Source organism: Nestor notabilis, unplaced genomic scaffold, assembly GCF_000696875.1.
Source record: "Nestor notabilis isolate BGI_N333 unplaced genomic scaffold, ASM69687v1 scaffold6610, whole genome shotgun sequence".
NCBI classification, from domain to species: Eukaryota; Metazoa; Chordata; class Aves; order Psittaciformes; family Psittacidae; genus Nestor; species Nestor notabilis.
Window position 1 is genome coordinate 1 of NW_009912360.1, and position 24,744 is coordinate 24,744.

General features: G+C 38.9%; 1 protein-coding gene across 1 annotated transcript; it reads left to right on the forward strand.

Annotated features, from left to right (window-relative positions):
• The first annotated feature begins 2,080 nt into the window (after window positions 1–2,080).
• MMP2 (matrix metallopeptidase 2 (gelatinase A, 72kDa gelatinase, 72kDa type IV collagenase)) lies at window positions 2,081–21,239 on the forward strand. Its single transcript, XM_010019124.1, has 8 exons — window positions 2,081–2,248; window positions 4,393–4,566; window positions 5,699–5,854; window positions 7,592–7,739; window positions 13,329–13,465; window positions 15,238–15,397; window positions 18,991–19,100; window positions 20,241–21,239. The coding sequence occupies exons 1-8, from the start codon at window positions 2,086–2,088 to the stop codon at window positions 20,342–20,344; spliced, it is 1,152 nt and encodes a 383-aa protein (XP_010017426.1). The 5' UTR covers window positions 2,081–2,085; the 3' UTR covers window positions 20,345–21,239.
• Window positions 21,240–24,744: the final 3,505 nt, after the last annotated feature.

Consider the following 24,744-nt stretch of genomic DNA (forward strand, 5'->3'; position numbering starts at 1 on the left):
AAATAATATAAAATAAAATAATATAAAAATAAAAGACTAATAGAGAGTTTGCCAGATCTAGAACTAGAAGCTGCTCATGTGGTAAATGAGTCATCTAAACAACTCAGCTTAATTTTGCCTTCCAACTCTATCATTTCTGTATAAAAAAATAAAGTCTGTCTCCAATCACGATAGCCACAGTCCTAGTTAATGCACATTTCCTAACTTACGGTACCATCTGAGACAAAACCAAACAATTGCAACTTGCTTTTTTGGGGAGGGACAGTGTATGCTGCAGTTACCTTTTGCCTAGAGACAGGACCTCTGTGTGACTACTTTCATGTCCAGGATGCCAAAGGATACAGATGCGAGCTTGGCCAGATCAGAAGTTCAGCAAATTTGAGTGTGTGAGCCAGGCCTGCAAAGCTTAAAGTCCTCTCCTTAGTGGACTGGAACTTAGTCCAGATACTTACTGGTTCATGTCCCTGATACTGTGGCCAATTACTGATTTAAGTGGAAAAGGCAAAATGAATCATCTGTGTCACAATACTCCATCATTAGAACCCTTCCCATAGTCACCCTTCAGCCAGAAAAGGCCTTGGCTTTTTATTTATTACTACCCTAAAAAGTCAGGCACACTCACAATGTCTCTTCCCATGGATATGTCAGACCAAGTGAAGACGAAACCCCTCAAATCCTATACAAAGACACTGAGGCTATCAAGGTTTTTTGGTCATCAAAAATGACAACAGCAAGCTTCAAAATAACTTTCCAAGCCTTCCCACATACACATTTGGGTTTTAGGTTTAAAATGGGGAAGTTTAAGTTTTAGCTTTAAACTGGGGAAGAAGAGGGATAAAGGCGTGCCCCCATGGCACCTTAAAAAAGGCCAAATCATGTGTACTTTGCGCAGGCAATTCAAATAGGCATGTTTCATTCTGAGGTGCTCTTCTTAAATACAAGGAGAATTAGTGTATGGCTGCATGAAAGATTTGTCTCTGGTTCAGTGCAAGGCTTGGACCAGTTTGTTGCTGTCATGGTTTTCTCTCACCAGCACATGGCACTCCCAGATACTGTTCTACCATGGAGGATTCCCACAGATAGAGCAGCCAAGAGAAGACACATGCAGATTCACAAGATGTCAAATGCTCCAAATCATCTGCATTTTCATGTAATTCAATTTGGACATATATTTTTTAACTATCAGCATGAGATTTTTTTTTCTGTCTTCCTCTAGATACTCCAGAAAGTTTACTAAAATCCTAAAACAGGTCCCAGAACTCTTAACTCAGTTCAATCTGTACTTCTTCATCCACGACAGAGATTTCTGGTTCTCAACCCCATGGTTGAGCCATGGGGCCTTGTTTGTGTATGTTGCACAATAAACAACCCCTGGAAGATACACTGCCTCCAGAAACATTAACGAAGTAAAGACAGGAGAGGCCTCCAGTGCCCAGCTTTGTTGAAGGAATCATGTTTGTCGTCTCTTATCTGTTTAGTGCCTGAGCCCAGCTGTGGAGATTCTCAGAAATGAGAAGCAACACCTAGAGGAAAAACCTACAGGTTATCTGACTTCAACTCTACTGTTTGTCAGCATACAGTAAAGAAACTGAAAACATACACAGATGGCTGTTAGGAAAAATCCAGCTGGCCTGTCCATGGCTTTGTGCAGTTTGCCATTCTAGCTAACACTTTTAATGCAAGGTACATGAGCAGAGCACTAGGAAACATGACTGACTTTCTCAGAATCCTCTTTATAAATGTTGTTTCAAGAAGGGATATTAATTTCCGTTATGAGTAGACTATAAAGAATATACACAATTCAAACTACATTCAAACAGCTTGGTAGAATTTTCTTCATTCCCAGTTCATTTATAAAGATCAACTACTCATTCCTTTCTATACAATTGTGAGATTGTAATATCCCTTGTCCATCTTGCCAAAGCATTTCACTGTTGATGTAAAATAGAGGTTTTAAATGTGAACTATTCCACACACAATAGCTGCCTAATCTCTGTCAAGACCATTGTCACGTAGTGAATCCTTGTTGATATTGACCATTGCCTGTGGCATTTCTTTCTCTCATTCTCTACAGCACTTTTTACAATGGGTGGCAATGGTGAGGGGCAGCCATGCAAATTCCCCTTTAAATTTCAAGGCCAGTCCTATGACCAGTGCACAACGGAAGGCAGGACAGATGGATACCGATGGTGTGGAACCACTGAAGACTATGACAGAGATAAGAAGTATGGATTCTGTCCAGAGACTGGTATGAGGAATGTTACTTGCATAACAGTCTAATTTGTAATTGTTTTAACAAAGTCTCCTATTTCACACCTTCATCAGAGCACACAGAAGTTGATGAGGTGGGCATCATTCCAGCATAGGTGGCCAAGGAAGTAACAGGAAGAGGTCTATGTGAAGGATATGGTATGCCGATGCACACCAAGTTAGTGAAAGACACACAAATGTGACTGAACCACAGGACTAAATGTCTATCACTGCAGGATAATTACATGTAGATTACAATTTGCTAATGGCCCTGAAAGAGAAGTCTCATATGACAGAAGAAAGCATGAATGATATTTTAGCTTAACACTTACAATTTATACTTTAAAAAAAGAAAAAAATCCTATTTAGTATGTTAAGCTTGTGTTATTAGATATTTTCAGCAATTCAGAAGAATTAAATGAAATGGTTTAGCCAGGAAAAATAGATTTCTACTCTCTTCACAATTTTGTATACTTCTCAACTTGAGTTTTATTACATAGGAAGAGAAACATGTAAAGGATAGTTCAACAAACATAAGAACCAATATATCTAGAGTCAATATATTCAAAGTCCTAGGTAACAGAGTCTCTATTATTGGAACCAAGAAATATACTTAGTTTATGTTTTTTTCATCATAGTAAGTTATTGCTTGAGGAAGCTGTGATTTCTTTTTTTTTAATGTTTTATTAATTAATAATAATGAATGAGAAATAAATAATTATAAATAATAAGGGACACAATCAGCTTTGCTCGTGTGTTAGTCTCCTGTATCTTCCCAGAAGATAAATCATAGTTTGAAAGGAACTGTAATTGCCAGACAGCAGTGTAAATGAATTCAAATTACTTCTATACTCTTTTCATATTCTGTTTATGATACCTACTTTAAACTGTAATTTTAAATATAGTTGCACCCTCTTTCTTCTAGAAAATACTTGCACATGCACATAAAAATGTTATTTCTTTTATACTACCACCATGCACTACACAGAGAAGAACACCTAGAGAAAATATACACAAGCTTTTGCAAAAAAAATTGGTTTTAAGAAAAAAAAAAGTCATCTGTATTTTATATCCTTTTCTTTACAAAATGTTTAAATCATAATTTTTTTCACTCCTGTCGTGGTTTAAGCCCAGCCGGTAACTCAGAACCACACAGTCAGTTGCTCACTCTCCCCTACTCCTTCCACCACCCCGCTCCTGGAGAGATGGGAAGGAGAGTCAACAGAATGTAAATCCCATGAATTGAGATAAGAACAGTCCAGTAACACCACAACAGTATAATACAAAACCACTACTACTCCCACCAATAATAATAATGATAAGGGAAATAACAAAGGGAGAGGATCCAATTGCTCACCACTCGCCAACCGATACCCAGCCCGACCCAAGCTGCGATGTGGCTTTCCAGGTAACTCCCCCGGTTTCTATACTGGGCATGACGTGCTGTGGTATGGAATACCCCTTTGGCCAGTTTGGGCCAGGTGTCCTGTCTCTGCTTCCTCCCGGCTTCCCCTCCTCTCTGGCAGAGCATGAGACTGAGAAAAGTCCTTGATCGGAGTAACTATTACTTAGCAACAACTAAAACCATCAGTGTGTTATCAGCGTTGTTCTCAGGCTAAAGTCAAAAACACAGGACTGCATCAGCCACTAAGAATGAGAAAAATGACTACTACAGCTGAACCCAGGACAACTCCAAAGCTTACATTTCAGCAGGGCACCTACTAACCAGGTGGCTACTCAATAGCCCTTTATACCTTTCTGACACTAAACACACCTTCGACCTATTCGATACACATTTTAAGCCATCATCAGGAAGGACTATCAAAAGACACTTGCTCCATAATCACCTTCCACAGAACACTATTAACTGCTGTTTTCTCAGAGCTGTGAACACATTCTTACTCCCACCAAATCTATTGGCAAGTTAATTGCAATGGCAATGCCTAGACCTTTTCCTTTTCCTCTGTGCCAGGCAATCTTCTTTTCAAGTATTACTTTTAATCTGACTCCTCATGTCTTAAGATGATTAAAAATTTTTTTGCTTGCCTTCTGATTTTAGCATGTGTTTTAGGAGAAGATGCAACAGCTTAATCTCACAAAAGGGATTCCCTTCTCACTGTGTTTTCCTGTCATTTTCCACAGCCATGTCAACAGTTGGTGGAAATTCAGAGGGAGCCCCTTGTGTATTCCCCTTCATCTTCCTTGGGAATAAATATGAGTCCTGTACAAGTGCAGGTCGCAATGATGGCAAGCTGTGGTGCGCTTGTACCAGTAGCTACGATGATGACCGCAAGTGGGGCTTTTGTCCAGATCAAGGTAATAGATTGTCACAGCAATACACGGGTACCAGCATACTTACCTCATTGATGACATCACACTTACTTAGGATGATTTCATTCTCATACTTAGCACTCCTGTATAGTTCCAATATATCTCCCCAGCCCGAAATCTGAGCAAAGCCCCTGTGTTTAAATTGGAGACTCTTTCAAGAGTCAATCCCAGAGCTCAAATGCCTGAAACATTCACATTTTTCTGTAATTTACAACCATGAAGTGTCTTTTCAAATGACAAAAGCCAAAAAATGTTTTTAAAAATAAAATAAATAAATAAATGGTTTTCTCATCACCAGTTTCTCCTTCCAAGGCTAAAAGCTTTGTGTACATAAGTATGTACACAACTGTATTACATATGTAATAATTATACTCTGATATTGGTCACATTAGGAACAAATACTAAATGTAAAAAACATTTGTGACTGATATTGCTGAAGATGAAAAACGTTTAAAAGTGAGACAGACAGTATGGTGAATATTTAAAATTATTTTGGTTAATATTTGTCCTTATTTTTATAAAGCAAAAGGCTTTTTACCCATGTACAAACAAATGCAAGATTTGGGGGTTTCCTGTAAGAGGGAAGTAACTGCCAAATTTCAGAGACTGTTTGGGCATAATTGATAAAATGTCACCGTATGATAAAAGATTTTTTTAAGCTAACAATTTGTGGTACAACAGTAGTGATCCAGGCTCTGTTCATGGACATACAGTTATACAGACCTGTTTATCACTTGCATGTCATTTCACCATGAAAAGTAAGATTTGAGGTCTAGAGTGCAAGTTTAATTTTTCTGTGCTTTAAAAAACCTGTCTGATTTTGTTTGCTACAGTTCCTTTTTATTTACAGAAGTATGAAGACTGCAGTCAAAGTCACTTTCATTTGAGACAAGAGCAAATATCAGCCTCTAAAACCTCAGAATCTCTCTATTGAAATGTCATTTCTGGCAATATATATATGACATTCACCACTGGCATCTGTAAATAATGCTGATATTTACTGTTGGAGATTTTTGATGGGTAGCAAGGAAAATAAAATTGTAAGACTATGAATAACCTGCGTAGTACACTTCTATTTAGATGCAAGCAGCTAATACTGTCTTGCTGTGTTATTTAGGATATAGTCTCTTCTTGGTTGCTGCTCATGAATTTGGCCATGCCATGGGATTAGAGCACTCTGAGGATCCAGGAGCTCTGATGGCCCCTATCTACACCTACACCAAGAACTTTCGACTTTCTCAGGATGATATTAAAGGAATACAGGAGCTATATGGTAAGGTCCTCCCTTGGCAGCAGAAAAGCATCCAGCACAGGTTGAAATTTGGGATTCAGAACTTGAAGTAAATGACATACTGCACAATACCACCAATGCCAGAAACACCCTCCGTTCCTTTCTCCCTGATTTTCGTTATAAAGATGCTCCAACTTAAATCAAAAATCACATTTTAAGAGTGACAGGTCACTAAATTTACTAAATTATCAGGAGCCCCAAAACTCCCCCTGACCAAACCTTTAGATAAAAATTTCTAATGCCTTTACTGGAACAATGAAATGCCATGCTTTTCTCTAGCTTGAAATACCGCATGTGGATGGGTTTGGGTGTTATTGTTTGCTACTCTGAGTTTCCCAGATTGCAACTCCCTGTAAAGGGAGAGGAAGGATCTTGTTTGCTCACAACACAAGCTGTACCATCACAATAACATTTGCAGGGTGTACAGGAGCTGATTTGTTGACATAAATGTATTTGGCAAGCTCCTGGAGATAAAGTGGGTTTAAGCATTCTTGTATTGGTACATCTTTAAAATTTATTATTTTCTCCACATATACACTTAGTAAAATTCACAAGTATTACGATTAAAATTCCTTCTACATATGTATTTTCTACCTTGTAGAGACATAAATCTGCTATGGTCAGTTAAGCAGAGAAAATCTATGCCATTTTCTTTTTCTGTGCTTTTCACTTTTCTGCTGAGATATCTTTCTAACTGTAAGTAAGTGACTATATTCTACAGTATTCAACACCTTAGAAATTATAATAGGAATATACCAAAATGATTACCACATGAGACACCTTTTTATCAAAAATCTGATTTGAATCTTCAATTTTCCCCTTGTTCTTAGCTGCTTTAATTAAGACTGGGAATTGAGACATGGGCAAGGCTCAATGAATTTTCTAAGCTCACACAGCATATCTTTGATAGAGTTCAGAATTTAACTTGGTTGTCTCAAGGCACACTTCAAAACCTGAGACAAAACTATCTTTCTTGCCTCTTTATAACTGATAGAACCCTTTACAAACTGCTTTCTGTATAAAACAAGTATTGAAAAAAACCTTTGCTTTCTTTCATTATCATCTCAGTCAGCTACACTCCACTATGTTTCATATAGTAAATCAACCTGATATTTAAGAAAAAAGGCAAATGCTTCATAAGGCAATACAGCCACAGCCAAATAATAAACCAAACCAAAATAAACCAGATGGCAAAGTGTGCATTCTGAAGAGCACATTTTGATTGCTGATGAGGGCAAAAAGATCATACAAATGGCTCAAAATGTATCTGTATAATTTGCAAAATATTAGCACTTCTTTGAAGAACAGAAACCCACTTTGACGTCTCTCTCAGCGGAGTTGTGGATAATTCTGAATAGAAGGACTTTGAAATGCATTTCTCATCTTTTTAGAAGCCAGTGAAATAAAAACTGTAATGTTAACATTTATACCCAGTATAGTCACTTCTGAGTATCTTTCAAGTTAAACAGACAGCTCAGCATGGATAGGCATCCACAGGCAATGCAAATGAGGCCTCAGAGCAGATTAAGGCCGGACTGAAAGATAAGGCCTTCTCATCTGCACTCGACCACCCTTCCTCTGAAAAGATTTAAGTTTTTGCTCCTTCAATCACTGCCTCCAAATTATTCCCCTTCTAGGAATGACGGTAGTTCATGTGCTCTGTGGAACCTATGCAGCACTGCATTTCAGTGTAACAGAACATCTCTGTTAACATTACAGAAGTGTCGACTGATGTTGAACCTGGGCCAGGACCACGGCCCGGCCCACGTCCAACCCTTGGACCTGTCACTCCAGAGCTCTGCAAGCATGACATTATATTTGATGGAGTCGCACAAATTAGAGGAGAAACATTTTTCTTCAAAGATAGGTAAGTGAGATGAATTGCTTACCAATAGGGCTTCACACACGGAGGAAACTGCCAGACCTATTCATCAAAATCTAAACATTTATGATCAGGCACAATCTCTGCCCTTTCTTTTGTGTGTTCAGAGACAGCAAAGTGTCCTGTCAACTCTTAAGGGAAATAGATGGTGAAGATGTTTTATGGTTAAATAATATGGCCTTCTATGCCACAAGGGTTCACTGCTGGCTCATGGTCAACTTGGTTTCCACCAGGACATCTAGGTTCTTTTCCACAAAGCTGCTTTCCAGCGTGTTGGCCCCCAGTCCATACCAGTGTTTGGGGTTGTTCCTCCCCAGGTGCAGGTCTTTGCATTGCCACTTGTTGGACTGTGTAAGGTTCCTGACATCCCATTTCTCCAGGGATCAAGGTGTTTCTGGATGGCAGCACAAACCCCTGATATATCAGCCACTCCTTCTAGCATTGGGTCATCAGGAAACTCGCTGAAGGTGCATTCAGCCCCGTCATACAGATCATTACTGAAGATGTTAAATAGTCTTCTGTCCTGTACCAATGCCTGGGATAGTTACACTGCTACTTACTGGCCTCCAGCTAGACTTCATACTCCTGACTGAGCTCCCTAGGGCTAGACAGTCAGTTTTCAGTCCACCTCACCATCTGCTTGCCTCACCCATACTTCAACAGCATCTCTGTGAGAATGTCATTGGAAATGAGATCACAAACCTTTCTGAACTGCTCTTCCCTCATCTACCAAGCCAGTCATTTCAACACAAAAGGTTATCAGGTTGGTCAAGCATGACTTCCCATTTCAGAATCCACGTTGACTACTCCCAACCATGTTCACATCCAAAAGATTGTCTGTAATTAGACATACAAGAGATGATTATGCCTAAATTCACCTTTCCTTAGAGCTACCCTCAAACTTCTCTGAGAATGTGGAATTTTCAACTTCAGTCATTATTTTAGGCAGTTTTGTGGTGTTTTTTAATTTCTGGTTTCTGCCCTACACTGGGATTGCACATGCCAAGATGATAGAGCAACAACTGGGCTGGTGGTACTTCTAGCTAAAATCAGGACAAGGAAATGCCACAAACCTCACATAAAAGCCTGTTCTCATGGTATTTTCTGCCCAACTTCACAGATTGGAGAGCAAAAATTAACCCTGATGTTGGCCCTGCTGGCTTCTGTGGAGTCACACAAGGGTTGCTTAAAAGGGTGAAGTAGCTGGGAGATGCATCCAAATTTCTAAATGTTTATGCAAACCAGATATGACCCCCCAAATCCTTAGAGATTTACCCATCTGTAGCATTAATAACAAAATTAGCGATGAAAGAGTTGCATTAGCCAGTCTACTGCCTGCCAAAGAAAGATTCATTTCCTATAAAGTATTTCTGAATGCCTTTTGTAGCAAAACCTACATGGATTGTAATTCAGCAATGGAAATCCCATTACTTTCAGTGGAGTGGAAGCGCTATCCTTCCTGATTTCATTTCACATAGTCTGCACTCTGGGGAAAAGCTTCAAATCTGATTGCAGGAAAACTTCCCTTCTTAACTTCTAGGAAAATGCTTCCAAAAAAGCAGTTCATTCAAATCTAGTGGCATTAATCTCAAATGCCTCTTCCACCTTGGAGACATTGTTTTAGAAAATCTCCAGTGCTAGCATAACTTTCATTATGATAAACTGGTCCCCATGTTCATAAAGATACAAACATCGAAATCCACAAGCAAAGTCTTGTCCCTAAATGGTTTAATCCAGGTTGAGTCCACTAAGTAGTAGAATTACATGACTCATGGTCCTGTAAGGACACTGGGATAGTCCCCACATGTGCAAGGCCTCCTAGGCAGAAGACACAAAAAGCAGTTTTGATGCAAGAGCAGAGACATTCCTGATAAAATGAGGTAGCTGCACAGCTGCAGCTCCTGCTGCCTTTGCCAGGGCCATACCCAGCTTACTTTGCCAGCTGCCTTAGCCAGCTGCTCAGCAACGAAGAGCACCTCCTAAGTAGTACAGGATTTGGCAGCACCATGGTGAGACACTAAATCCTCTTTTCCTTCTGCCATAAATCAATGCCCAATTTGAAATCATTTATCCTCAGTTATCCTGAACATTCCCCCAAAGCCACTGAAGATCTCAGCGTAAATCAAACACTGTGTCCTATCACATAGAAACATATATAAGCATCTGAAGCTGATGGAACTATTACAACCAACCTGTTCATTGCTTCTTCCCAGACATTAGGAAAAATTTAAAAGGAAGCAGGAACTGATAAACAAAGTCCTCCTCACAAAACAGCAATTTAACACTTATTTGTATCTCCCGGTGCTGTAAAAGCCCAGCCATCTTTTCCAGATTTACATCTTCAGCTACAAGATATGAAGAATTTATTACTGTGCTGCATGGTTTCACTCTACATACCAGCCTTTTATAACAAAATGTCATGGTCTTTTGGGTAATTTTACAGGCCACGGTACACTGCAATTCCTTCAGTGCATTTCCTTATAATTCCCATCTATGTGATATCCAATCACATGTGTGTGCTTTGGGTTTGAAGTTTGACTTAATCTTTATCACAGGCTTTGCATTTTAGCAATGCAGAAATGGGATTTAAAACTTCTGGTTGCATGAACATAATTCTATTACAGCTGCGAGGGGCAAAAAGGGTTCACTCAACCTGTCTGTGATACGTTTCATACTATTCCTCTTGGCCCCTGTCAATGGCAGGATAAGATTCCTCACAATCCAGTGATCCCTAGTGGCAAGAAACAGCCCTTTCTTAGTCACAAAATGGTCCTGCAGTAACAACAGACCAGCCCCACAGAACGCCAGCACTGGACCCTTCCACCAAAAAGCTGCACAAAGCTGGCCCCACCACTCTGGCCTAACAAGCTTGCCAAAACTGGTATCCACTTTTGCTAGCATAGTCATCAGAAAGCTAAAGTATTGATCTCAGTTCATTGTGATCAAAAGGAAAAACATATCCTCACAGCAATATAAACCATTCCAAATTTCACAGTATCCATAGGGTACTGACCCTCTTTTACTCACTTGTGCACCTTGGTTTTCAGCCAGACCTCCACCTTGCTTCAGCTTTTGTTAACTGGTAATCACACAAGGCTCGATCCAACAAGAAACAATTTTAAATCTACTCCTAAATCAGCAAAGTGATTCAGTATTCTATATAATCCCAACAGAACAGAAATATTTCATATTCAGATACAGTTGGTCAAAAAACTATGCAAATACCAAATCAGTCTGTTCCAACCAACTCATGCTTTATATCTAACATGCAGCAAAAGCAGATAATTGTTAAGTTGTTTTGCTCTGGAATGGCTTTGCCTATCAGTCTTGAAGCTTTCCAAACATCAGGCACACAGCATTATGACTCATTTTTGGAATTCAAAAAACAAACGTCCATCATGTGTTGTGTGACTTTTATGATTCATGAAAACAACCACAGCATCCAACTGTCATATTACACAGGCAAAAGGAACAATTAGCAAAAAAGAAGTCATATAGGATTAATTCTTTCAAAAAAAATTATTTTTCCCTCCCCCTCAAAGCATGGAAATAAACAGGAATTACTAGAGGTGCTGTGGGCCATTAATTGAGCTTTTCCACTGGCATAGAATCCTCCAAGCAACCAGAGTGCCCAATTATAGCATTTACACAGATGGCTTTGTTCTGAAAGTGAACAAAATTCAAACTTCTAAAGCTTACCAAGATATTAAAAAAACCCCACTGATTCGCTCTCTTTAAATACCTGCTAGTGACAATAATACTAACAATGGCAAATCTTGGTTATGTTAAAATATAAAATACTTACTATAAAAAGGTATTAAATCTGTCTATAAAGATAATATTAAAATTTAACCTGAATGACTTAAAACATTTCAACATGTCAAAGTAAGATGAGAAAGCCAAATAACTCATTTCACCGTTCCTCAGTAAGATGAGTAGCAATAAAAATACCTCCAGCCCGATTCAAAAGCAAAAGAAAATTCAGCTTTGACCAAGCTTCCTTTTCCACAAGAAAACGTCACCATTTTAATAAGTCCCTTGAAATGTGTGCTTTAATAAAAGCCCAGTGTTTAAGTCTCCACTGGCTCTGGAGAGTTTGGAAATCATGTGGATAGTAATTATTAGTGCTGGCTCAGCCATAAATCAAGTCCAAATTTGACTGAAATTCTGTAACTTGGATTTCTAAAGGACATACTTTTATAAATGCAGTGTTAGAAAGATTTGTTATAAGGGTCTCCATTTCATACTATAAAGGATCTGTTTTTCTGGCTAAAGACAGATGCATGAAAAAAATATTACTTTTTACAGTGTCTAAATACTGTCAAGAGCAAGAACGATTAGCTAAATGCCTTATTCCTTGCATCTTTTTTAAAATTAAAATGCTCAGAGATACGTTAAAAATACATACATGTATGTAAAATGAGAGCAAGTTAACATGTCACTATCTTATTAGTACCATATGTCAGATTACATGAACACGTATTTTTAATTGAGACAGAAGAAAAACGTGTTTCAAGATGTTTTATTTGTCCTAACTAGCTCTGTTTGCAATCAAACTTCTGCTGATAAAAATACAGCAACTTAATAAATGAATTTAGAATCTCTCCTCCACGTTTTAGGCAAAATCAAAATTCACTTTCAGATGCTGGGTTTCTCAAGGTGTAACTATTCTAGGTAGGAAAGGGTAATGGCTATTTATACTTTGCAAAAAGTAAGATGCCAGCAGCACCCTGAGCTTCAGTAATGCAATAATGGCAAAAGCAGTTTGACATGAGAATGTAATAGCTATAGCTTGGTGCAAGAGCTTCTGATTTTTCATTTTATCACCATGGCAAAAATTTCATTCTGTTGAGGAAAAAAGTTATTCCTTCTGTGGAGGAGGAAATAGCAGAACCATTTTTAACCAAAAGCCCTCAGCACAAAGCTCTGCCATTTAAAGATAATTACAGCTTTTTAAAGCTTAAATCAAATGATGATTCTACTTATACATAAAATAGCGAATAAATTACCCTATGCATTTCTCTAATGAACATTTTTAGTGCTAGTCATTTCTTTTACAGCCAAGCTCACTTCCAAGCAGTTTGATACACTGTCATTAAATTTGAACTTTTAGTCACTATAATAGTAATTGCAAGAGCAATTCATGGAATACAAATCTCTGCTTTTCTCACTTATCCATCTGCTCCACACACAACAGCATGAGAGCTCTAACAGTATAAATGTCTTGTAAAGGAATTTATTTGTATACTCAAAGCACAGAATAAATTCTACCCTGATTCAAAAAAGCAACAAAAACTCCAAAGCAACCAGTGCAATCAGTGCAAGCAATATCACCTGCAGCCCAGCATGCAGCTTATTGTGCAGCTGTTTTAGCAACAGGCTTCCAAATGAAGGATTTGGCTTTTCAGTCACTGTAGGAAAACAGTTACAAATGTGTGTTGTTGCTAACGCGTGCATGTGTGCACATGTGTGTGTATATGCACGCTTACGCAGCCTTTGCCAGAAATGATGAGAAACAGATGTGCTGGTGAATTAGTTCATTGTAAATCTCATACACTGTTCTGTTCTGCTCAGATTCATGTGGAGGACTGTAAACCCCCGAGGAAAACCCACAGGTCCTCTTCTTGTTGCTACATTCTGGCCTGATCTGCCAGAGAAAATTGATGCTGTCTACGAGGCCCCCCAGGATGAGAAGGCTGTATTTTTTTCAGGTATTGGTTTTAAGTTTTAAAATGTAAACATCCATTTGCATAAACGTTACATTCAAGCTCAGTTTCCTCCAGCTGTAACTGGGCCAGGAAATGGCCTGCCTAAGAGCCAGTATAGCCAGCGGGTATGGGTGACAGATGTCAAACATCCCATGCGGAGGATATTAGGACAATGGCTGGATCTGAAAGACCAAACAGCATTCAGCCTCCATTACGACAAAGGGGAGCTATAAGCATCAAAAAAGATAACATTCAAAAATAAGAAAGACTAAATATGAGTAATTATTTTAACCAAAAAGCAACCACAGAGGGAATTCTGTTTCATTAGTCGCTGCTCTGTTTTCCTTCTGTTTCTTCTCATTTTAAGCTATTGTCTCTGTTCACATTGCTTGAGAAGATTAGATCTCCCCCTGCCCCCATGCTTTTCCTTCTCTCCTCTTCTTTTGCCAAAGACTAACTTCCACTCTGGCTTCCAAGTGTCTTCCTTGGTGGCTCATCAGGCAGAGGATACAGGCAGCCGTGCTAGCTGCCTCCATGGGAGAGGAGGATAACAGGAAGCATTGCTCTGTCTATCCTAAGTCACACATGGTTCTCCTGTACTGGCCAAATTAGTGGAGCTAGGAAACTGTTTTCAACATGAAGAACTGAGCCAGCAAAAACTGGGCTCCAATATCTACTAAAAACATGATTAAACACCTCCAATCATGTAAAAACCATATGGCTGATGCTGCTGTACATTTTCTGTACAGGAGGGAAAAAAGTAATGATAATCGATTCCACATGTCTCAAAGGCCATTTGCTTTGGTTTACATGGGGGGAGAGGAAGCTTAAGTTTTATTTCAGGCAAGCCAAACACTTGAAATATTGTGTATACTATATATAATCCTGCTGCCTCTAAACCTCTCTCCCTCTCTTTATAATTTCCAGGAAAATGTAACTAACTTGCTTTTAAAAAATAGGAACTATCAAAGATTGGTTTGAAGGTTACATGTAGCCCAACTATCTAAAAACACTGACTACTGAGACCTACCCTTTGCTCCTGAGTGGTGAACTAGTAACTTCTCAGGAACTCAAATGCTACATTTTACACTTTTCTCATATTAACAGTTTACTTACTTTCCCACTAGCACAGAATCAAAGAAATGTTCTTTCATTAATGAATCTTTCTGTGGATTTCATTGAATCTAGTGACGTATTTACTAAGTAAACTATAATTCATGTAAAGAACACAGAATACTAGTACCTCTTCCATTAGCACATATTTGGAGAGACATTAGAAAATGTTGTATGACAAGAGACAACAGAAATAGGAATTCTGGGCAAAAAATTCCCATTAATCTCTCAATGATAACACTCAACCAAACAAATGGAGGGTGAACATGAGCACCTGCATTTGACCTTCAGGTGCCCATGCCTGCTTTCAGACCATCTTCATCATACAAAAGATACTAATATTAACTATTTGTTTTAACATAACCCCAACTGTATTAAGACAGTGTCTGCCTCAAAGACGGGACAGCTAAGAAGGGAGGAAGCAAGAGCATGTTGAGGTGACGTCTTTTTCTGAGATGCAAGCAACGCTTCAGAGGCAAAAGCAGAAACTGTAGTCATGATACACCTGCACACTAATCTAGTGCTTCATAAGTGGCAAAATACTAGAAAGACTGTTAGTACAGTTAGTGCGATAAAAAGTTGCATAGCAAAGCATAAAAGAAGAAATACTCCTCTGTATGCAATTAATAAACAGTGTTTGGTTTGTTTTCTCCCCTACTTAGGAAATGAGTACTGGGTTTATTCAGCCAGTAACTTGGATAGGGGTTATCCAAAGAAACTCACCAACCTGGGACTACCCCCGGATGTGCAACGTGTTGATGCAGCTTTCAACTGGGGCAGAAACAAGAGGACATACATTTTTGCTGGAGACAGATACTGGAAGTAAGATTCATTGAAGTGGTGATGGTGGTGGTACTGTTAGCCAAGCTGTGTCTCTAGGGCTGAATGCACACTGAGGTTCAGGAAGCAGGAACAAAACAAAGTGAGGGCATCCTTGAGGAATACAAAATGAGGGCTGCCAGGACAGTACTGACAGCAGTGGCAAGTGAGTATGTTGAACCAGGGAGCATGGCTAGGAAACATTAGTACAGCAGCAAAGAACAAGCATGTGTTTGAGAAAACAGCTTGCAATGGAAGAGGATATCTGAGAGTCCCTGTCAGGCTGCTCCCCACTAACAACCTACCCATCAACCCCTACGTACCAGCAAACTACCCCATGTCAGTCTCAGGCTTTAAGGGGGGCAAGCTGTTCATACTGTCAGCTTACAGCTGCTGGGAGAAAATTTTGTCAGGATTTCCTTAAAGATGGGCTGACCCCCAATCACTTTAAGCCAAAGACTGACCAGATTGCCTTAGAAATTCTTTCAGTAAACCATCAGGTTCGGAGGCACTGGATGTAGAAGAAACAGCAGTGTGACTAGCAGGCAATGCTAGGGATGACTGAAAATCCTTCAGCAGCTGATATACCAGTCACTAACACATCTGCTCTACTGTTAGAGTTGGCACTGAGGAGATCTGAACAAACCACAAGAAGTGTGTATTAGTACTCTAGGAAAATCACAGAAAGGTTTGGGTTGGAAGAGACCCTCAAGATCATCTAGTTCCAACCCCCTCTTCTACAGGCCTTCCACTAGACCAGGTTGCTCCAAGCCTCATCCAACCTGGCCTTGAACACTGCCAGGAATGGGGCATCCACAACTTCTCTGGGCAATCTGTACCAGGGCCTCACCACCCTTACAGTGGAGTAAAGGAAGAGAATCACTTCTCTCGACCTGCTGGTCATGCTCCTTTTGACACAGCCAGGATATGGTGGGCTTTCTGGGCTGCTAGTACAGAATGCCGGGTCATATTGAGCTTGTCAACCAACAGCCCCAAGTCTTTCTCCTCACCGCTGCTCTCAATCCATCCTTAGCTCAATCCAGTCTTAGCTGTTATTCATTTTGAGAGTCTCTACAACCCTTTTCATGTTTACAGTACATGCTCAGGTAAGTTTTTGTTACAAAGAACACCACAAACATGGCATTCCACAAACACATGTAACTGTACTTGCAGTAAGGTTCCTGTTCAAAAGACTGTATGAGAAGCAAAATATGACACAATGTAAGCAATCAAACTCAGGTGATCTGCTACCATACTTCATCCAGGAAAGATCTTGGACTCTTAAATTAGGAAAGTACATCCTTAAAATGTCTCAAGGGTATTATTGTGGTAGAAATAAATACCCTACGCTATACCTGATGAAAAGTCTACTAATTGTATTTAATAGAATTTCATTATCATAGCATCAGAAACACCCACCAGAAATCTAAAAGATTCTCCAAGCTATAAGGATTCCTCCTGAGAGATGCTCTATATAAAATATCAAAGGAGGTCTCAGTATAATTGAGTCCATTTTATGTGAACATTAATTTCATGTTATGATCAAACTGGATGAGTGTCTTTATTATATCCTAATGGCTGTGGATTCCTGTAAGTAAATAAAATACCCTTTCACAATTGCCACTTGATCATAACTTTCAATTACTTTGACGACAGTACACTTCCCCATTATTTAAAGAGAAAAAAACCCAAAGGCTAAACTTTAAAAACTAAAGAGTATTATTCATTTTTTGACATCATAATGTAGAGATCATTTTACACATTTGCAAGTAGTTCTAACACAGCCATTTGTAATACTTCAGATTCCTACCAAAACCTATAGACTGTGAGTCAGCAAAGCTGCAGGTGTCCTCTGTACCTACTATTGTTTCGATTAACTGTACTCCAGGGCCTCCAAGTAATTCATCGGTCTAATCACAGACAGTAATTCTATCAAAGTACCTTATCAACTGCAGTTACTGCAGAAAGAATAATTTATTGTTAAGGAATCAAAATAAGCTTAAGTGATTCTTATCTGTGTAAAGAATAAAGCAGTTTACAAATATTTTGGAAAAAATGCATCTCTGTTTAACACAGATGCTATAACCCTTAAGTATGTTTTGTTTTATACAAGGACTCTGCCAGATGGAAGCAAAACAGTTACATAACATAGTCCTTCCTGTGCCATTATCACACCTATTTTAAATGGATTTTTTGGAAGCCTTCTCCTCTCTCTCCTTCCAGCCCCAAGCTGTTTTAGTGTTGTTATAACTAGATTGTTAAGCAAAGTTTTGTGAAAGAGAGGAAGAGGAGCTGGCTCAGATTCCACAGCTGAAGTTTTAAAGCTACCCAGCAAGGTATTAGATTTTCTTTAAATATCCTAGGAAAAATAGTAAGTAACGTAAATTAATCATTTGAATTTATTTTGGCCAACCTACTCCTCATTAGTATTGATGTAACTTCAGATAGAATCCAGGTCTATACAGGAATGAGGGAAAGGTAACCTGAGCTATATACAGATATGGATAAATAGAAATCAAGAACATAAACCCTCCCTCCAGTACTAGTGAAAGACGACTTCTTCGAAGACCACTGCTCCTGAAGAGGTACTGCTAGGGTGACTGAGGCCTCACATGCATTGGAAACCTGATTCAAACTATATCCTGTGGCACTGCTCTGCAGGACAGCTCCACTTCTGATCGGCACTGACTCCTATCTATGGATCAGATAAATGGGGAAAACAGGCCACAGTCTTGCACCTTCTTTCCTCTCAAGTACCTTGCATGCCTTGGACATTTATTTCCTATTTATGGAAGGGGAGATCCTGGATTACTTGGCTGTGGGAGTGCAAAACTGGCTTTGCACAAATCTATCTTTGCATTCTACAGTGGCAATCACACTGAGTAAATGAAACAACTCATGATCTGCAGATGTGGACATCAACAGGTCCACCCACTCCTGAACAGCACTGCTAACTACATCCAACTTCCATGACGTTAGGTGGATTTACATCAGCTGAGTTTTCCCCTTGAAAGCACAGATTGTGAAAGCCATTGTGGTTTTGGTTCCTCCCCCCAAAGAAAAGCATCTATTTTTAATTTGGCATTTATCTGTTCATCATCACAGAGAGAAAGACTGTGTGAAAATAATAAGGGCTTTTAATGAAATGTTAGGTAAAGCAATTATTAATTTAATAGCATTCCATCAATTACATAGACTACAAGCATATTTCAAATACGATTTTGAAAAGATAACCATTTCACATTAAAATCGGCTATCTTCAGCTGCTGGCTGCTGCCCAAAAAAGTTACTTTTCCTAGAATTATGCCTAGAATTTTAAAGTTACATTTCTGAAAAGGATTTTGCTTAGAAAATGCATTTTCTATTCAGCAAGAATTGTATTTCCAAAAGGAAAGACATAAAATTTGATGGTGTTTTTATTTTAAAGGAGTCAGGAATAATTATAATGCAATTTTAATGAAATAGAAAATGTTACAATCTTAGTTATTATATTTCTATTTGATTGTTATATATAGTCACATTTGTTGAGGACTCCCTGGAAAATTATGTTAAAATTTAGATACAGATTTGTAATGCATTGATATAATTTTCTTCAGGTACAATGAAGAAAAGAAGAAAATGGAGCTTGCATCCCCTAAATTCATTGCAGACTCTTGGAATGGCGTTCCAGATAACCTTGATGCTGCCCTGGGTCTTGGTGACAGTGGTGAGCTGTAATTCTGATTCAAGTCACTAACAAGCTCTTATTTGTCTGCTGTGAAACTCTCTGGAGATTTTAATTTCCTGCTGTCACTGAGCAGAAGCCAAATGTAGCCAAATTCCCAATCAGCACTGCAAACTATTAATTCAAATAAACTTTTATTTTCCTATTCAATATCAGTTGATAAATATCCTACTAATCACAGTTTAGACTTTTCAAAAGGAAACATTATGGGATGTCTTTGTTTCAGCTGGGATAGAGGTTTGGGGTTTTTTGTCTTAGTAGCTGGTGCAGTGCTGTGTTTTGGATTTAGTATGAGAATAATGTTGATAATGCTTTAGATGTTGCTCAGTAGCATTTACCCTAATCAAGGACTTCTAAGTCTCTCATGCTCTGCCAGTGAGGAGGGGCACGGGAAGCCGGGAGGAAGCAGAGACAGGACACCTGACCAGACTAGCCAAAGTGGTATTCCATACCACAGCACGTCATGCCCAGTATAGAAAGTGTGGGGAGTTGGCTGGGAGGGATTGATCGCTGCTCAGGGACAGGCTCGGCATTGCCCAGTGGGTGGTGCACAGTTGTACTGTGCATCACTTGTGTTTCTTGGGGTTTATTCATCTCCCCTTTTACCTATTGTTATTATTATATTTTATTTCAATTGTTAAACTGTTCTCTCAACCCATGGAGGGATTTTCCAATACTCCTACCCATCAAGTAATCTCCTTGATTACCATAAATGGGTTATATTTTGCTCTCTTTTTTTACCTTCTTATCAACTGCAGCTGAGAGCCTGGCCCATGGTTTTAAGTGGCCTTCTATTTTGCACAGATATGCATAAGTATCTGGAAGCACCACTGGTATCACATGAGTCTTGACTAGATTAAATTTTGCCAGCAAACACTTCTTCCCAGAAAACTCTGGCTCACAAAATGGTAACCTGGCTTCAGGCTCCGTTTAACAAGACCTGTCTTCTCCAGAGTGGGAACTTTTATTTGTTTTTAAAATAAATCTTTTTTATTCTGTACCAATATTTTGGAAAATAAGTTTTCCAATACATTAAGCTTCATGAAGTCAAACAGACAAAGGGCTTTGATCAAGAACTACGTGCTCCATAATCTGAGTATGCTTTTTCATTTACCTCCACAGGATACACCTACTTTTTCAAAGATCAGTACTATCTACAAATGGAAGACAAGAGTTTGAAGATTGTTAAAATTGGCAAGATAAATTCTGACTGGTTGGGTTGCTGAACTGTATGAGATATTAATAACCATTTTATTTACTTTTTTGTTATATGCCTTATCTGTAATTAGAAATAGATCTGAATGCCAAATACTGGACCAGTCTGGTACTGGCACCAAAACATTAAGTACCAGTACTGTACACATCAGATAATTTAAGAATGTTTGCCTCCTCAGTACACAAAAGATGTTTACGTATATATTCTGGTACAATTTTTCAGTCATAGTAATGCTAGTAACAGAATATCTGTCACTCTTTATTCCCTGAGTGCTTAAGCAAAGCATTGAAGCCATTGGAGACTGGATCACGCCCCTGCGTTATACATATCCCAAAATAGGCTCAAATGAGATGTACCAGCAGTGCACTTTGATTTTTTTTTTTAATACAACTGTGTTATAAATAGATGGTTTGTCTTGATGTTTTTCACCCTCTTGCGAGTTTGATCATTACTTCCATTTATTTACCTAATAATACAGAAAGACTGTCAAAGGCACAGGTTGCCTCAGGATTTGATTTGTGTTGATGCATGATGGAATCATGGCAAGAAACTGTTAAAGTATTGTTTTAAAGTACTTTTTATTTTAATACCTTAGTTAAATTTCGCAATTTGCTTCATGCACTTTGTTATTACTATATAACTTGTTTATATGAATGGAATGACTAAGATTTTTTAAGTCAATGCGTTATACATAAAAGTCAAGTATTATCGTTTAACTTGTTTTATTTTTCTGTTCTTTATAATATTGGGGTTTGTTTGGTTAGGTTTTTTGCTTATGCATTGGGCAACAGAAAATGTTCTTTTCACAATCTGATGGAATGTTTCTCATTGAAAAAATAAATCAGAAAAGAATGTCCCACATATAAAGTGCCAATGATACAAATAAAATCAAATTATACTGTCAACACTTCTCATGGCCAGGCTTCCTTGTATCATTTGAAGTTAGAAATTCAGTAGCATGCTACAGTGAAATACCTGTCATGGGAAAGACAATATTACTCCAGTATATAACTGCATACTGGATTTATTTTACATTATTTTCTCTGTTAGTTCTAAGATGTAACTGTAGCAATTTACATTAAACAGATGATATGGTCCCGTGCTCCACAAAGCCCACTGCCTTCTCACAGCAGTTTACATGCCTGTCTCTTACCCATGCTCTTTCTCCCTATCAGCAGCAACTTCAACACAACCCAGTCAGGAAGAGTCAACTTAGACACAGTGGTGTATGTACTCTACAGGGAGCATAAGCTTGAGAAACAGAGATGTAAAACCTCACCCCTACCCATGAGATCAGACACCATTTGGCCAAGGATCTTATCCAGCTCCATGCACATGAAATGCTTTGTGAGACAGTGCAGAGCATCATGCAAATGGACAATCCAGATCCTTCTCAACACATCTATTATATTGAGTCCATGATTCATAGAACCGGCTCGTAACCCACTAATGCCTGAGTCAGTGATCAGTTGGTTTCTTCTCGTGTCTTCTTCATGTTGGCACTCACTGCTTTCCTGTTCTAAGCAGTGTTTTTCACTAAGATATTCTGAAATGATACCACTTCTAAAGTGGCTGCATGGCCAAACCATCTTTTCATTGCATACTATCCAGACACAATGCCCACTTTTGGAAGCTATCGATTACTACAGACAATTCTCACCTGGATGAACAGTCCTATTTTCACCTATGCCAAAAGAAAAGATGGCTCATCTCTGTCTCATTCTCTACAGAAACCATTAATCACCTTCCCAATTAGTCCTGCACCAGCATTAACAAAACAAGGCACAAAACAAAGCAGTTGTAATTGCAAAATGTTACTGCTGCAATTTCTACATACACCTGGCAACCTTCTCAAGATTGCAGTATCTAGTGAGCCACTGCAGGGATGTATGGTCTGTCCTGACCATAAACATCTTCCTATGCTAGTGTTGAAAATACTCTGCAGCTCTAATGACTGTCACGAGTTCCTTTTGAGTTTTCCAATAATTTCTCCCTAGAGAATTTAAGCTCTGTTTTAAGCATCTTCAATAATCATTCCCTGAAGATTTTTATATTCTTGAGTCAATGGTGCCCCAAACCACACACTCTAGCATCTGTATTTAATATAGAAGGGGTTTCAAACACAGACATAGTAGAGGAACATTTGCAATAGGCGTTTTCAGCTCTGAACTTCCTAAATCACATTTCTACCAATGACTGAAATAGTTTCTTTTTTTCTACAATTTATGTATTTGTTCTGTAACATTAGCAAATCTGCCAGCTTACTTTCTGTCATAGTAAGACCATAATCTTACAAAACCCTGAACATCTGGTAGGTTTAAGGAGTTCTGCTCAGGTTCTTGTTTTGTTCTTGCCTATGTAAATCCAATGACTACATCACTGGCAGAAAAATATAAATAAATTTTCTATCCTTAAACTAGCTCACACTTCTACGGGTTCAGTTTCAGACTGGCAACCTTAAGCTTATCATAGGCCATTTGTAAAAACGTTTCTGTTCATGAACTGTAACATTTGCAGGTTTTTACATACATATATCGAACAAGCTGGAGGGGAATACCGACCCTTCTCATTAGCCTTTCATATTTGACCTGTGAAATGCCAAAAGTCACAAATATGGCCTGAAAAGGTCTTTGGTTCTAATTCCACTTGCTGGTAGCCTCTTTTAAAACCTCACTGTTGGAACCCAGAAATAACCTTCTCCATTTCCTATCAGCTAATCATGGTAATTGAGAAGAAGCTTTAAAGTTACTTCAATGTATCTTCTGCAGTTAGGGATGCTTTCCTTTTTCATACAGGCAAAACTCAAGAAATGGTACATTTTCCCAGTGATTTTGTACCTCTTCTTTCCTGTTTGTAATGAGTTAACCATGACATGGAAGGTCCTTCCCTGAGCAACATTGCAGCTCTGCCTGTACCTGGCCATGTCCCAGGCTAATTGGTCCCACTGACTTGTTTCCCTGTTTGACTTTGGACCTGCCCCAACACTATGGACTTGTCTGGTGACCCCTGGAGTCTTGGCTGAAGCAGATTACCCTCCCGATGTCTGCTCTTTTCACCTCTCTTGGGCACAGTGAGACTGCGCTTTGACAGCGAGGCCGCTGCCCTTGCCTTTCCTGCCCTTAACAGGTTTCTCCTAAGACATTTCCACATGTGAATCAAGGCTTTTACCTACCATCTTTACAGAGGAAGAAACAAAGACCAAAAGCATAAGTCTTCATCTCAAAGCCATATAAACCCCATCATAAACCTCTATCAAGCCTTTACCTCAGTTGTTCTACTTCTACAATTTTATTAAATTGAAGTCAGGTTCACTTGGGACTTCTGAGGTTCAGGGTAGAGTTGCACATGTCACACAGGAACTTGTTGCGACATGGATAGAGCTCAGACACTTGCGCCTTGAGCTGAAGGGCATTATCAACCAGTTCAGAGCAGGACAGGCTGTACACACTCAGCAGGGCAGTTCCAACCCAACAGAGTAAAGGGCAGTGGTTTAGTAACTGCTATGCCACAATACATAGAAGTCAGCCAAGGCTACAATAAAATGCCATAGTTTAAATACTTAATAGACACAGAAGTCTGAACTGTGAATCATGCTTAACAGTTTGACTCTCACTAACGCTCTGTATTTGTTAAAAACACATTTTCTTCCTGCTATTCTGTCATGATTTTACAAAGCAGCAGCTACCCATAAATTTAAACAATTGACTGTAACTGTGCTGTTCTTTAAATCAGGAGGAAGTAGGTCCTTTGGGCCCATTTGGGACAAGTTATTTTTATTTACAAACTCAGACATGCACGTTTCTAGCAACAAAGGCTGCTTTTGGAAGAGACAAAGCCAGCAAATGAGCAGAAATTGGGCTATCTGGGATCACTGTAAATGCACAGGTTTATAGCTGCAAGGGGAAAGAGACTTGTTCCAGACCAGTTATGTAAAATGCTCGTAAGTACTAAGGTATTTCAATGTAAGGAACTGTAGTAAGGACAAACCATAAACCAGGACAAACTCTCCAAAACAACAACAGAACCCACAACTCCAAGACTGTTGAGCAGAACTGGAGGCATCTCAAAAGCTCCCAGCAAGGTTTCTGCATACCAAGCTGGTCAGAGTCACATGCTATTATTTGAAATACACCTCTTTCTGGCATTTCCTTTCAAAACAGAAGTCAGAGCAAAATGGCATCTTCGGGTACATTGTCCAGTTGCAAGATTTACACTTGCACACAAACAGCCATGATTTCATACCAACTAGTCAGGAAGCTATGTGCATGGCTTCATGGCTTCCCCCACTCTGACTACAACAGCAAGTTTTTACCCACAGATATAAGCGGGCTCAAATTTTCTACGTATGTGATATTCCATTCAAACAAGACAATTCAACAACATTCATTCATTCCTCTAATTTTTAAAATG

What these genes read in the sequence shown, in the direction of transcription:
- MMP2 (XM_010019124.1), top strand. Translation starts at nt 2,086, where the DNA reads ATGGGTGGCAATGGTGAGGGGCAGCCATGCAAATTCCCCTTTAAATTT. An exon ending in GGGCTTTTGTCCAGATCAAG is followed by an intron (nt 4,567 to 5,698) that starts GTAATAGATTGT and finishes TGTGTTATTTAG; the next exon opens with GATATAGTCTCTTCTTGGTT. An exon ending in GCTGGAGACAGATACTGGAA is followed by an intron (nt 15,398 to 18,990) that starts GTAAGATTCATT and finishes AATTTTCTTCAG; the next exon opens with GTACAATGAAGAAAAGAAGA.